Source organism: Parasteatoda tepidariorum, chromosome 4, assembly GCF_043381705.1.
Source record: "Parasteatoda tepidariorum isolate YZ-2023 chromosome 4, CAS_Ptep_4.0, whole genome shotgun sequence".
NCBI lineage: Eukaryota > Metazoa > Arthropoda > Arachnida > Araneae > Theridiidae > Parasteatoda > Parasteatoda tepidariorum.
In genome coordinates, this window is record NC_092207.1 from 35,958,326 (window position 1) to 35,973,743 (window position 15,418).

General features: G+C 32.0%; 1 protein-coding gene across 1 annotated transcript in view; it reads right to left on the reverse strand.

Moving 5' to 3' along the window:
- LOC107440659 (uncharacterized) overlaps nt 1-15,418 on the reverse strand; it is a 38,169-nt gene that overhangs the window by 13,242 nt on the left and 9,509 nt on the right. Inside the window, exons 3-7 of the mRNA XM_043049456.2 lie at nt 11,706-11,867; nt 9,397-9,622; nt 6,422-6,616; nt 3,854-4,293; nt 2,205-2,332 (exon numbers count right to left, since the gene is read on the reverse strand). Coding sequence (XP_042905390.2) covers nt 2,205-2,332; nt 3,854-4,293; nt 6,422-6,616; nt 9,397-9,622; nt 11,706-11,867 — 1,151 coding nt within the window. The remainder of the gene's footprint in view (nt 1-2,204; nt 2,333-3,853; nt 4,294-6,421; nt 6,617-9,396; nt 9,623-11,705; nt 11,868-15,418) is intronic.

The window sequence follows — 15,418 nt, forward strand, 5'->3', positions numbered from 1 at the left end:
ATTTTTTGCTGGAAGAAAATACAGCACAGAGGCATTTTATAAAACTTCAATATTTTCCCCAAACAAGTTTAAATAAGTAGAGTGAAATCAAGTAATACTCAAAACCGACGCTGGAAAAAAAGTTTACCTACAATCCTTTCTCACCTTTGCATTATGACAATATACAGTATGTTAAGAATAATCCTAAGAAATTGAAGCCGTAAGATATACCTCCCAGTGTAAAAATTTCAAAAAATAAGGTTGAAAATCTTTTTATTGAAATCTGTTTTGTTTTCATTAATTACGCGTTGGTGAGTCTTGATAATAAGAACTTTTTGAGTTTGAATCATGTCGACTCTTACACCTTAATTTTTGAAGCGACGTAATGAAGACTTTCCATTGGCAAGTCTATAGTAGATTGCCATCATTGTTTATACGCTGTCAACAAATGTAAATCGCTGCACAGAAGGGGAAAAAAATTCAAGTTGTGAAAGAAAGGGTTAAAGAGTAGAGCCGTGTAAAATAGTACGGTAAGAATGATTGTAAGAATCACCTATACTAAAGGGATTGCTGAATTAAAAGGACAATTCAGCGGTTGCATGAATGAGACCATTCCAGGGTGTGTTCATGAACTGTACTGGAAGTAATTAGACTGGTTCGAAAAGTGATATATTGGTCGCTTTTGCAAAATTTATACAGGGTGGTCACACTCTAAAAAAAAAAAAAANTGTCTCAAAAAAAAAAAAAAAGAAATATAATGAATGTTTGATGAGGTTATCGAATATTTCATAAGCTTTCATAAGATATTTCTTAGATAGCATTAACAATTAACTATTTTTTTCACTTATCTGGAAAGTTGACAATAAATAAATACAGATAAAAAGTTATACAACAGTTGTTTTAAGTTGCAGAAAAAGATTTTCATTCATGATGATTTATTTTTCAGATATTACCGTTTTACGGCATATGTCCATTTTTAAATATTAGAAAAAATTAAGTTACTCAAAGTTTTAAGGATGCAATTCTAAAGTTCACCACAAAAACTTTGAACACGACCATCTTTTCAAACTACGTCTTTTCATCTAAGGTGTAAATAGTAAATTAATACAAAGAATGTAATAGAAATTTTTTTTTTATTCATACAAAATACATTGTAATGTTTATTTAAAATCCCCTTCAGAAACTACACTGTAAAAAGTTCTAGATCGAATTACGATTAAAAGTACTAGCACTCAGAGTGCCCGTTTTCTTTTTGTTTTTTTAATCTTTTTTTTAAACCGAAAATCCATTTTTACCGGAACAGGGTAAGGAACAAAAAATCTCTATAATAATTACCGTACCGTAATTTCTCTATTAATAATTACCGTAAATTCACTGAATCACTGTAATTAAATAAATATTAATGTAAAAATTACAGTATAATATTTTAGGTAAGGGGCGCAATGTAGATCTACCTCCTCGTGGTGCACCCCGGGCAACGTTTTTAGGGCAAAATGATCTACAGTTTTGGCAGGTTCCCTAGAGGTTGCTGTGCAGGCAATCGCTTGGTTTTACTGAATATATTGCAATGGAATGCTGGTGGCGTGTCCCAATCAAAAAGTTTTTTTTTATCTTGGAGACTTTTTATGCAAGAAAAATACTTCTCCGAATGTAGTACAGAAGTGTTATGCCCATGAGACAATTCATATGAAATACCCAGATCCTGAGTGTCTTTATATACAGATGGCTCCTTCTTTGATGATTATATGATTGCAGGGGCAGGAGTTTCTCCAAGTCTATTTTCCTTTGACGCTTCTGTCGGGAAATACAGAACAGCCTTTGACGGAGAGGTGGAGGCCATTCGTATTGCACTAAAGCAGTTACTGATCTTTGAAGATAAAATTTCAAGAGTGGTTCTGCTCACTGATTCTCAAGCAGCAATTCTGGTCATAAGTTCAAATAGCGCTCCTGCATCGAACGAAATCTCTCAATGTCGGGATTACTTGCAGAGGTTGGCCTTAAAGAAGAAGCATGTAGCACTCCAGTGGATTCCTGGCCACTCTGGATTTCATGGAAACGAGCAGGCTGATTTCTTAGCGAAGAAGGGCTCGAGATTGCTTCAGTCAAGATATTCAAAAATATCATATCATTCTATAAAGCTGTATATTAAACAGATTATGACAAAAAAATTTAAAGTTCAACTACTTGACCGTTTGCAGTCAAAGCGGTGAGTTTATAGCCATTACCGATTCTCCACGTCGAGAAGCTGTTGCAAAATTCCATCTTTTGACCGGACATGACTGTTTAGGAAAACATCTCCATCGCATTGGGATTTTTCACCATTCAAACTGCCCCCTATGTAATATGACACAGCCTATGAATAGAGACCACCTCCAACATTGCTCATCACTCCATGGCGACTCTGAGACGGTACTGTATTGGCGTGCAAGAGAACTTTTAATGAGGCAATCACTTCCGTCAATTTCTTTTATGTCATCTGTTTTACTCTAAGTTTGTTGTTTTAATTATTTCTTTGTATTGCCTTGCCATTAGAAAAAAAATATTTTAGGTAAAATGGATTTTACGGATGATGCACTTTAAGTGCCGGTACTTACCACCTCAATTTCATCCAGAATTTTTTACAGTATAACGTTTTTGAATGGACCTTTGTAAAATAATTTTCTAAATATAGTTTCTAACCCTGGAAAATAGTGAATTTATGATTTTCGAAAATAGCTTTTGTGTTATTAAAATTATATTAGAATAAAAAAATAATAAAATATAATAATGCATAGTAATAAATTATGTAGGCTTTAGTTTTGTCTGACATCAAATGTTTATAAACCAAAGTATTATAATTACTTCCTAAATATTGCTTTTCTGATTTAAAGAAATAGTCTTTAATAACAGAAGTATCATTATAGCATTCTATTTATTAGTGTTTGTTGGAAAAATTCAAAACATTAATAAAGTGAGTAACAGTGTTACTTTCTAATTTCTATTTTCCTGAAATAAAACTTATGACATTGATAAATAACACAATATCGTTGCTTCCTAATTGCTATATAATAATTATAGTAATTGCTATACAATAATTATAATAAATACTTGCTATATACATATAAAGATGACGTCTTTAGTAACAAGAGTAACAATGTTTTTACCCAATTTTCATTTTTCAAAATTAAAGATTGTGTAATTGATAAGAACAACGAAGATTCTTTCTCATAACTATTTTCACAGTTAAATTTCTAATCAGAAATAATAATTTTATTTCCAGATAGTTAGTTTCCCGGAAATAAAATTTAAGTCATTAATAACACGAGTATAAGTTAATGATAAGTAGATATTATTAGAGAGATAAGATTCATATTTGTTAGTTTCCAGAGGTAATGTTCAAGTCATCTATACATAATAATAAACGCGGCTGTGTGTGTGTGTGTGTGTGTGTCTGTAATCACAATATATCGCCCCAGAAGCCTCGCCCGGGCACGAAACTCGGCCCATAATTGTGTTTTGACATAATGAAGAAGTATTTTTTTTCTTTTTCAAAAATTTTGATTAGTTATTTAGTTATCAGTCATTTTGTAAGTCTATGCTTTTCGTCTGCTTTTTCGTCTTCNTTCCTTTCTAATTGTTAGTTTTCCGTGGTACAGTTCAAGTCTTAGATAAAATAGAGACATTGTTCCTTTCTAATTGTTAGTTTTCCGTGGTACAGTTCAAGTCTTAGATAAAATAGAGACATCGTTTCTTTCTAATTGTTAGTTTTCCGTGGTACAGTTCAAGTCTTAGATAAAATAGAGACATTGTTTCTTTCTAATTGTTAGTTTCCAGAGGTACAGTTCGAGTCTTAGAAAAGAAGAAACAACATTGTTTCCTTCGAATTTTCAATTTATCGAGGTAAAGCTCTCAACCAAACTCCGTTCTTCGGATTACATGCCAGAGTTGGGCACACAATCGTGATGTTGTCTTCAGTCTTCTCACAAGGTACAAATTTAAATTTCTTTATGAGTTTGAATAATGTTAATTTTGCTTCGAGTTGTGCAAATCTGGAACCAATGCAGTTCCTCGGTCCTTCACCGAATGGTAAGTAGGACATACTCTTTATGCGATTTTTGTTTTCTGGTGAAAATCTGTCAGGATCAAAATTCCATGGATCCGGGAATAATTCTGGATCATGCTGGAGTTGCCAAATGGGTACTAGCACGATTGATTCCTTTGGGAAGGTGTAGGTTCCTGCATTATAGTCTTCTCTGCATTCTCTGCTTATCAGTCCCGTAACAGGTGGATACATTCTCAAAGATTCTTCGAACACTTGATCTAAGTACCTGAGCTCTAAAAATAAAACAGAAACATTAACAGGGTGCTTAGCCGGATTTTTTCAACAAAAAATAAGCACATTTTAAGTACTTTTTAAGCACTCAAGAAATTTTTTAAATCATTTTCCAAAAAAAAAAAAAAATCATAATCAGGATCTACGCAGTAATAAAAATTGTTTCCTTCTATCGTTTAAAGTTCTTAATTTATAAACATAAAAATTAATAAAATTTAGAAACATTTTTAGAAACTTTACATAATCATGATAAAATAAATAGTTGCTGTTAAATAATGCCGAGAAAATTCCGAAAATCATTTATTTTTTGTAATTTATAACGACAATCGATACGGCAAAGAAAAAATCTCTTTTAAAAAAAAAAGGAAAATTAAGCACTTTTTACAAACTCCGATAATAACAGTACCTTTAAGGGCTTTTAAAAAAGTAAATCAAAAATAAGTACCTTTAAGCACTTAACGCTTTGCACTCTGATTAAATGACATCTTAATTTCAATTTATGGTGATTTTAATAAAGAAGTAAGCATAAACAAACGCCCGGAAGCACGTCAAAAGTCTGACAAAAAGTTACAAAGTTTCTTTCTAATTTTTATTTTACCACGGATCAGTTCAAGTCTTAAAATAAAGAGTAATATTGCTTCTTTCTCATTGTTAGTGTACAGTTAAGTACAGTTCCGGTGAGAAAGTTATCCCTAACTAACTGTTGTTTATCCTACTAGACGATATTTTCGAACACTTATTGGCTTGCTTATATCAAAACATAGAAATAAATAAGTGTTTCAAGTTATATATTTTACCATTCATAAGGAAATTATTCTATCATTTGATTCAGGCAAATATTAAGGCAATATCGTTTAGAAAAATTTGGCTTTTGATTTCAAAATAAAGAGATATGTTTCTTGAATTTTCAAAGGGAATCAGTGATTTGGCAAACTTGAAATCTGGATTTGGCTGTGCTTTTATTTCTGAATTGTTGTGTTAATATGCATACATATTTAGATAATTCTTAATTTGCACGTGATGTTTTATCTACCGAATGTTTTTGTAAGTAATAATTATTAATACACACTAAAAACTAAAAGAACGCTTATTCATTGCAAAGTAATATTTTTTTCAAAAATTATGTACTTTTATATTCAACGAAATATTTTTGTTAATGGAAAGAGCACAGATCTACTATTAAAGGCAAAATTATCACCCATTCATGAGAACATTTTAAAGAGAAGATGGGGATGGACTGGATATATCTTTCGTCTAAAACGGGATAGCCTTGATAACTTCGCACTTACTTGGGCACCCGATGGAAAAGGCAAAAGAGGAAGGCCGAGACTTACTTGGCAAATGTACAAGCACCAAGATTTGTGCAAAGAAAAGCTAAATGGATGGGAGGAGGCAAGAGGGCTGGCCCAGGACAGGGGTGTCAGGAAAAAGAAATCTGACGCCTTATGTGCCAGCTGGCGCGTAGAGGGTAGGTAGGTATATATTTTATAAAGAAACATCTTTATAACTTTCATTAATTATATGCTGATGAAGATCAAATTCATTTGGGTCTTAGTTAATTTAGTACAGTACCAATTGATTTTCTGAACAATAAAAATGCACTAACAGCCACGAAACACAATTATATGCTATTATTCTTTATGTCACATAAAGAAACATAATAAAAAAGAATCAAAGTATATTTTGCGGTTTCTAACTTCTTTAGACAGAATATCGAATAATAATTAGACTAACCTTGAAAGGGACGGGATAGCCCGGTTCGTAGGGCACTGGACCCATGTCCAAGTGCAGTGGTCGTGGTTTCGATCCCTGCCGGCCGAAGACTACCCGTGTAGAAAATGGCGACTGATGCACGTTAAATCTGTCGAGTCTCAAAGTCCTTCATGTTCCCATAACAAATCAATACCTCTGGGGGTACTGAATTGGAGATCGATCGTTCTCTGATTCAGATCAAAATTATGATCTGTGGATGAATGAATGGATGTAAATGGGTTCACCCTATAAATGGGTGTGACGTATGGTCGCGGCAGAAGTCGAATTTTTGGCCATAGATGGTGCCACTGGAAAACAAGAACAATCGCACCCCCTCTGCTTTCATGGCATACGTCAACAATAACAACAACAACTAACCTTGAAGTGTGGTGTAGTTGGTATCAGGAGCTTGGTCAATTTCTTCGAAAAGGCGTTCTTGAATATCTGGATGCTTCACCAGCAAATAAAGTGTGAATGCAAGAGCTGTAGAAGTAGTTTCGTATCCACCAATCACAACCAGGAATGCATTTGCTACGACTTCTTTTGTCGTCAATTTTGTACTACTTTTACTATCTAAATGTAAATTGAAACTGTATATGAGCTTCAAGTAATACTAATACAATTAACAAAATATAATTATAATTTACTCTGTAAAAACTAACTGTAAATTGTATCGGAAATTTTTTTTCCACATAAATAATTTGTTTAAAGAAAAATATTGATTTTTTCTGTTTATAACCGTTATGCGTGAAATGTAAAAATTTCCATTTTTTTTACGGACTTTCTCTGTATACTTGACGGTTTAAAGCTATTTATATGACAAAACGGTTTTTCTCTTCTCTTCATCCTATTCATAAGCGAATTAAAAACGTCGGTTCAAATTATAGTTTTTGCCATTCAGTTATATTCGCTATCAGTTATATTTGCCATTCAGTTTATATTTGCTTTTACTTTCAGCAATTATTTTAGGGTTTTGAACATCATTTAAATGAAACTGCTAACTGAGTTTATCGTCAAAATGATACTCAACCAAATTAAAGTTTTGTTTCGATAAAATTGTTGGTAAGTTAAGAAAGTTATAAAATTGTCTGTTAATTTGTTTGCTGAAATAACAGACAATTTTATAAGGATCGATCAATATAGTTTTAAACGTTTTTACACTTAAATATACTTCCAATAAGACTTTTAAAATTAAGACAGTTTAAGATTTTCTTCATTATGTTTGCTCAGGGGACAGACCACTCCCTTGAGGAGCCCCAGGTTCTAATTTAAGCACTGACTGGTTGTACGAATTCTGTCCAGTCTCTCCCAGATTGCAATGCTGAAATTTTTTTTCTCTCTAATAACAGATTTTTTTTGCTTAAATTGCAGAGTTTGTTTGCAAGAATAACGATGTTTGTTTGCTAAAATAAAAGTACGTATCGGCTTAAAATACAGATATCCAGTTTTTAAATGACATTATTTTTCTGTGTGTTAAACGGTTTTATACTGGCACACAAGCTGACAGTGTTTTTCCATAAATGTACAAAAAACAAATTTCACAATGTATATTTTTTATGTTAATTGTATTAACAATATATAACAATAATATAATTGTATTAACTGAATTAATAATATATAGCTATAAAATTGTGTTAATTGCATTGCTAGTATTAAAAGTATTATGCACCATAAGTTCAACAATATTGAACCTAAATATTTAGGGACGCTATTAAATAAATTTGTTTGGAAACGGCTTATTATTTCGTATAAGTGTGGTAATATATTAATTCTTTTCATTTTTCAATAAAATAAATTAAATTTTTCTTCAAATTTGTGTTTTAGAACATGAATTTTATGCCAATGGGCATCAAATTTAAATTTGAAAATTTTAAGTTAAAAAATATTTTAGAGCATCTCATTTCAATTTAAACGATTGCTGTTTCAGAATTGTTTTTAACCCTCTATTTGCGTCACATTGCGTCATATCTGACGTCATTCTGCCATTTTGTCTTATGTTAGTATTATAACAAACAAGAACGAAGGAATATTTTTCTCATTTAGATATAAATGTTTTTGTATGATTCTTATTTTTCATTACTTGTAATTAATTTCGGTTTACTCATTCACCGAGTCCCTAATTCTCTAGCACACTAAAACAATTCTGGATCAAATCAAGGTAAAAGTACCGGCAATCAAGGTACCGGGACTTTTAACATTAAAATTCATTTTTACCGGAACGTGTTACGGAGCAAAAAATCTGATATATCGTAATTTTTACAGAATTTATTGCAACAGAATCACTGAAGCACTGTAATTCAATAAATAAAGTAAAAATTTTGGTACAATATATGACGATTAAAATAAATTTTACGGTAAAATGGATTTTACGGATGATACACCCAAAATTTCGGTACATATCTTAAATCGATTTACTGTCGTTACGATTCTGATTTACTCCTTACTGACTTAACCTTTAATCACTGATTTAATCTTTAACTTTGTCTTCGATTTCCTGATTCGTTTCTTCAAGTGCATATTTCATTCACTGAATTACTGACCTATCCATGATACCATTGATTCGTTCTTAAACTGATTTACTCATCCGTTGATTCTTAAAGTTCGTTGACTTTCTGATTTCTTTCATACGCAAAGTTTTATTTTTATTTTATAACCGTCGTCGAACAGCCGCCCAATTTTTATGGGTTTACGACTACTATTATTCAACTCTGCAGCTTTATAATTTTGAACTCAATCCAGAAAACGAGGGAACTCCTGGATCGAGTATTGGGAGAAAATTTTGCCTTCGTGGAGGACTTTTTGATAGAGCTAACCTGCATTTGTGTTCCATGGAGAGGAGCACCACGAGAACCCCCCACGGTTAGCCTGACAGCAAGGGGACTCTAACGCATGACTGAAGATATTTCGCGTCCGCACTGTGGTCGTTGCAAGCCGGATGCAGAATTCGTATCGACAGGGATTTGAACCCAGTTCGCCGCATTGGAAGGCGAACGCTCTAGCCCCTGAGCCATCGCGGCTTCATACGCAAATCGGCTTACACTTTGATTTACAAATACAATGATTCATTAATTCCCTTTTTTTTCTTTCTTCTCTTGTTTTCTTTCTTTTATTAACTCGCTGTATAAACAATAGTTTATAATGAAGGATACCTTAGAGACGCGCTATTCTTTTAAATATTAGTAGAAGAATGCTATTAAATAATTAAATAAAGATAGCTCCCCAAATTTAATCTTCTCAAGTTTAACATACAATTTAAAACTTGCGATCAGAATTTTAGGAACGTATTTATTAAATTTTATTAATAACAAACTTATTCACTACTTTGAAACTCTTTGGAGAAAAAAAATGTGTACCTTCCTCGCTAGAGTCGAGCATAAGTTGAAGTACATCCATGCTCCGTAAATCAGGATTCATTCTCCTTTCGTTAATTACTTTGTGCAAGTTTCCAACGATCAGGGAATTCAGTTGGCTGTGTTGATTCAAATTATTGACTATAAATGTAAAAATGGTTTCTAAAATCGGAAACATGATTCCAAGTGTTATGGCTGAAGTATGAGCCTCGTGAACAAATTTTCGCATCTGAAACAAAAGATTTCTTTTATTTTTAACAGCAGCACTTGATACATAGATTAATTGCTGGAGCATGCAAACACTCCACACAAACATACTAGGAGAATAAACGTTGACATGTAAAATAAAACTAATTATAAATATAACATGAAACTAACTATACATATAACATGAAACTAACTATACATATAACATGAAACTAATTATACATATAGCATGAAAATATTAGAAGAATATAAACATTTGTGGTGTAACTACCACTACGATTATTGAGCATCAATTCCCTAACATGTAACCCACGCTAACTCGATTAAATCTTGGGGTACCTTTTGATAGATGAAGGTTGACATAGTCTAAATCTACAATATCCACGTTGGTGATCTGCGGACGTGATCTGAACGTGTCTACCTAGACAGACACGCCTGCTTCGATGTAGGATCCACATTCAACAGTTGACTTGCTAATTGTGAATGCGTCATCGTCCTCCTTGCGCTGTTGCTTCTCAATCTCATTTACACACAACGGGATCTTGCACACAATCGGCTGCTAATAGCAACAAATGAGAATGCACACACGCAATCGTAAACTTAATCAACACCTCCTAGAAGTAGAAAGGCCTCAGCACGGATCAATTTAGTAGTCCGATGTGACGAAGTTAACTGCGCAGTAGACAAAAATAAGAAAAATGTCATTACGTTAGGGGTACTAAGCTGCGCAGTGGTTGAAAATACAAAATATGTCATTACGTTTAGACTACTAAGGGATATTCATGGTAACCCGTGCTGAGGCCTGTTCTTTCTAGGAGGTGTTGACTTAATACAGCTCTTCCCACAAGCGTTCAAAATCCGGTGATTTTAATACTGCTCTCCCGGTCTTTCGCAACTATGGCAGCTAGTGGTATCCGTTCGTCGAATTCTATTCCTGATAGAATTTCGGTGGGGAAGTACTGTGGTGTAACTACCACTACAATTATTAAACACCAAATCACTAGTATATAAGACTTGTAAACTCGATTCAATCTTGGGGGACCTTTTGCTATATGATGGTTGGCATTATCCGTTTCGATTCTCCCCCACATTTAAAACATTAGAGCATTAAAACATTAGAACATAGGAAAAATAAAAAAAAACATAAACAAAAAGTTAATAAAAAGTCATTCAGTTTGCTGGGCAAGTAATATCTCACGTGCTCTTTAGTCTGAAACAAAAGAAGCATACTATAAATTTGAATCATAACAATGTATGACTTTCTTATTTACTTTGTTTACATTCACTGATTTGCTTGCTAGTGTAACAGCTTTTCGGATTTGGTATTAAAGAACCAAAAAAAGAATTTTAAACATTTCATTTTAAATCAACATCAAATCGAGCGATTATATAAACTTTAAAGGATGTAGTTAAATCCTAACAGCAATAAGCGAACGGCAGTAATTAGAATGCACATTTACACTATATGAGTTATTTTCAATTTCGAAAATGCCAAATTTAGGCTACGCAATCGAATGCGAAATAGAATTTTTTGTTGTTGTTCTGCGTGCCACTATGCATCGACAAAAACGAAATTACGGCAAAAATTTTCAGCACTTAGAGCGCCAGTACCTTTTACCGTAACATCAATTTTTAACGAATTACTTTTCGGAATAAAAAGTCTATACCGTAATTTTTGCAGCTACATTCACAGTAAATAATTAAATATTACTGTAAAAATTACAATCTGAAATTTTACAGTAGAAATGTATTTTACGGTAAAATGGATTTTATGGATGATTTCGGTTGTGAAATAGGTTATAATTTTAAATATCAGTCACTGATTTCAAATACTTTTATAATGTTTAATATTTCCGCTTTTGTCTTGTTTAAAAATAATTTAAATTTGTCTTAATATTCACTCTGTGATACGCTTATGTTTGATTTCCGAACTCATTTCATTTTAAAAATTATTGTGTGCATGCATTTTAAAGTAACTGTTCTAATTTTAAACTGTATCGTAATAATAATTTCATTGAATCACTATTTTCTGACTTCACAATCACTTTACAGAATCATTTTATAAATTGTTCTTAAATTTACAAATAATTATTTGCTAATCTTACTGAAACCATTAATGGATCGTTTTCCTTTTCTAAACAACGAGTTTTCATAGCCAGAGCACATGCAGAAATCGTATCCAGGGTCAACCCTTGAAAAATTGTATAAATATTGAACATTTCGTTCCTTTGAGCTTTTCCGCTCACAATATCTACTGCAGCATCTACCTAAGAATAAAATACATTGATTATGAAAAAATAATAGATAAAAATTGAAAATTTGATTTATCGATTTTATTTTGCTCATCAGCTTTTTTTTAATCATAATAAGTCCCTTTTTCTTAATTTTTGTTTTGATTACTGAAAGGCGTAATTTGATTCACGACATAATGATATTTTATAATTTTTTGACGATTATAACATACATATTTAAGTATTTAAAAATATCTTCTCAAAATATGAGTTAAAGTCTCTTTAATAAAAAGTACTCGGATTAACTGATAAATTAGTTATAGTATCTGAGTTTTAACTTTCCTAAGTTTTTGATTGATCTGTTCTTTTTTCTGTAAATATTATTACTGTCTCATATCTATTTGCAATTATATTACATAGTGTTCTTTAATAATCATTATTAACATATTTCTATAATTTAAATCGTTTCTAGTTAGAGGATCGTAATTAAAATAAAAGTTATAAAGTACAAACTTTGTAATTGACTATTATTTTATTAGTTCTTGCATCTTATTTAAACAATAATCAGTCTAATATGATGAATATGTTTAAACAAGCTAATCGAAGTGAATCAGTGTAAAAAAATCATTAATGAAAGACTCACGCTCTTCATATAGCAGCGAGAGTATTTTAACATTATTAAATAATAAAACAAATCTTATTAGCATTCTAAGTATTACATTGGGTAACATATTAGTTGCTTACAAGCAGACCTACAAGGGTTAAGAGTCTCTAATGTGCTTCAATTTGAGAGTGAAACCTTGCCCCCACTTCCCAGAATGATTCAATCACATCACTTTTACAAAACATAGAAATCATGTGTTTAATAATATCAAATCTAGGACCTGTGATAATTAAATTTAGAAGCAATTACATGAAATAAATACAAATGAAATAGAACCCTAAGAAAAAGAAATATCTACAGATTTATAAACACATTCTAAAGATCTAGCTTTCGGAAAAATTTTAAATTTAAAAGATAAACACGCATAATAAACAGTTATAGAAAACTTGAATAAAATAAACGGACCACCAGAGTGCGCAAAAAAGAGAAGAAAAAAAACAGACTACCCTGAGTAACTTTTGATCAAATGATTGGATCTTCCCATTTTAGGACTCGACCATTTAGCGCAGACAATATTTCACTTTTTTAAGTTACGAAAGTAAACACGAAAACGTACTTTTTCTGTATAAACATACCGTTTTTTCGATGGATTCGGATTTTTCCTCCATAGGGGTTAGACGCTATTTGGAAAGTATTTTCCACATAGTTTGGTCAGTGGAGAGCGATCCAAAGTTTGGACTCCTAATGTTAATTTTGCTTTTTGCGTACTTCGCCATAGCTCGAGAACTTTTTAAGCGAATTGAAAATTTTGCGTAACAATAATAACATTCATTTATCCAAAGATAATTCTATGAAGAAAAGTAACTTTTACTTAATATTTATTATTTTTTAGAATTTTATTTCATAACAGTCAAAAAAATTTAATTGTAAGGTATACAACTTTTTTTACATAATTTTGAAAAATGTAATTTTACCAGGCAAAAAATAAACAAACAACAATAAGCGAAATCCGTCGACTAGTTTCTGAGAAATCGAATTTTAAACCAAACTATGGGGACCATATTTCCCAAATTCCAGATACTACCTATATTTTGGGGGTCAGAGATCCTAATTATAGGATAACGGTAAAAATGGTAAGTTTATTCTGAGAAAGTATGTTTTTGTGCTTCATTTCGTAACTTAAAAATATCTTCTGCATTAATTAATTAGCATATCAGAAATCATCCCCTCGAACCAATCAGATTGAGTCCTAAAACGTGAAGATCCAATCATGAGATCAAAAGTTATTCTGGGTGGTTCGGTTATTTCTTTGAACATTCTGCTTTAAAAATAATAATAGAACATCATAAATTTATATTCTTTTTTCATATGAGAGTAAATCATTGTGCTATTCAATCAGAGCGCGTAGCCAAATCTTTCAACAAAAAACAAGTACCTTTTAAGTACTTTTTAAGCACTCAATAAATATTTTTAAGCACTATATACATTAACAAAATGCAAAATAATTTTCAAAGACTTTACGAGATCATGAGAAAACAACAAGTTTCTGATAAAAAATTAAAAAAAACTCTTTTCTTGATCATATAAGCAGTTATAAAATGATCGAGAGATTTTTCGGTTTGATATCAGGGGGTGGAAAATGAAGCTTGAAATTGAGAACATCGTGCACAAATGCAACAGAGTTGCACATGAAAGAGCAAGAATCTCAACCAACCCAGCTCACTATACGCACATGCAGACTCGCAAATATTTCATCGAAACCGTAAAATAATTAGCGCTTTCATACGCTACCACGTGACGGTACGCTGAAATGTATTGTGAAAACGTTGAATAGAACAATGTGAAAAGCACGCTTTTGCATAACACATGGCAAAAATAGAAATGGTAAAAAAAATCTCCTTTTCGAAAAAAATTAAGCACTTTTTAAAAACAACCAATGAAAAAGCACCTTCAATGGCTTTTTAAGAAACGAAAGTCAAAAATAAGCATCTTTAAGCACTTTTTAAAAACGCTACGCACTATGTCAATCCGAAATATGCAACGTATGTATTTGCTTCCGGTATTTAATTTCCTTATTAATTCTAAACATTTGCTAATTGATAGTATGGGTTTAGTCAATTTACTCACTTTCTTTTCAAAAATACTTTTCATTAGTTTCAGTTTGCTGGTGCTGAATACAGGAGAGAGAATGGATCGAACTTCTTTCCACCGCATATCACACAATCCAATCAGAGATGCGTCAAAAGGTTGAATGTTCATGTACAATCTCGGGCGATTAGTGAACATTGAAAAGTCTTTAATCAGTATCTGAAAAAAAGTTTTAGAAAAATCTTAAAATGAAATACAAAATTCATTTTTTCGTTCGTAAATGCTTTTGGAGATTTTATCGCCAAACAAATTGCAATAACTGGCAAGGAATTAGTCGTTTGCTTATTCTATCAAAACATTTTACTTCGAATTATTATGAATAGAATAAAAAAAAAGCATTGAAAAAAGAGTTAGGATTGATCAAGCATGTTTTCGAGGTGAAAGAATCAAATCAAATTTTTATTCTAAGAAACATTGAGCAAACAATCAGGCCCGGACTGGCCAGTAGGCAGACCGGGCAATTGCCCGGTGGGCCGGTCTGGCCTGAGGGCCGGTTGGACCGAGCCAGCAGCGCAAATTTTTTTTTTTTACACATTGCATGAATTTCAAATAATATTGCGCAAATAATAATAATATTAAATAACATATATATGATATATGTAGTAATAATATTGCTTTAATATACAGGGTGATTCAGATCATGCGTGCCACCCATTTTTTTCGAGAATGGAGCAAATAATCGATTTGAAATAAAAAATCTAATAACTAAATCGACCCCAAGGAATTCAATAGTGATATTGCTGATTCCCGGAAGTACCGGAATTTGAACACAATTTTGATTTTTTAAATGGAAACCTATATCTTATTTGGCATCCCTGGAGAGGGTTTTCGAAAA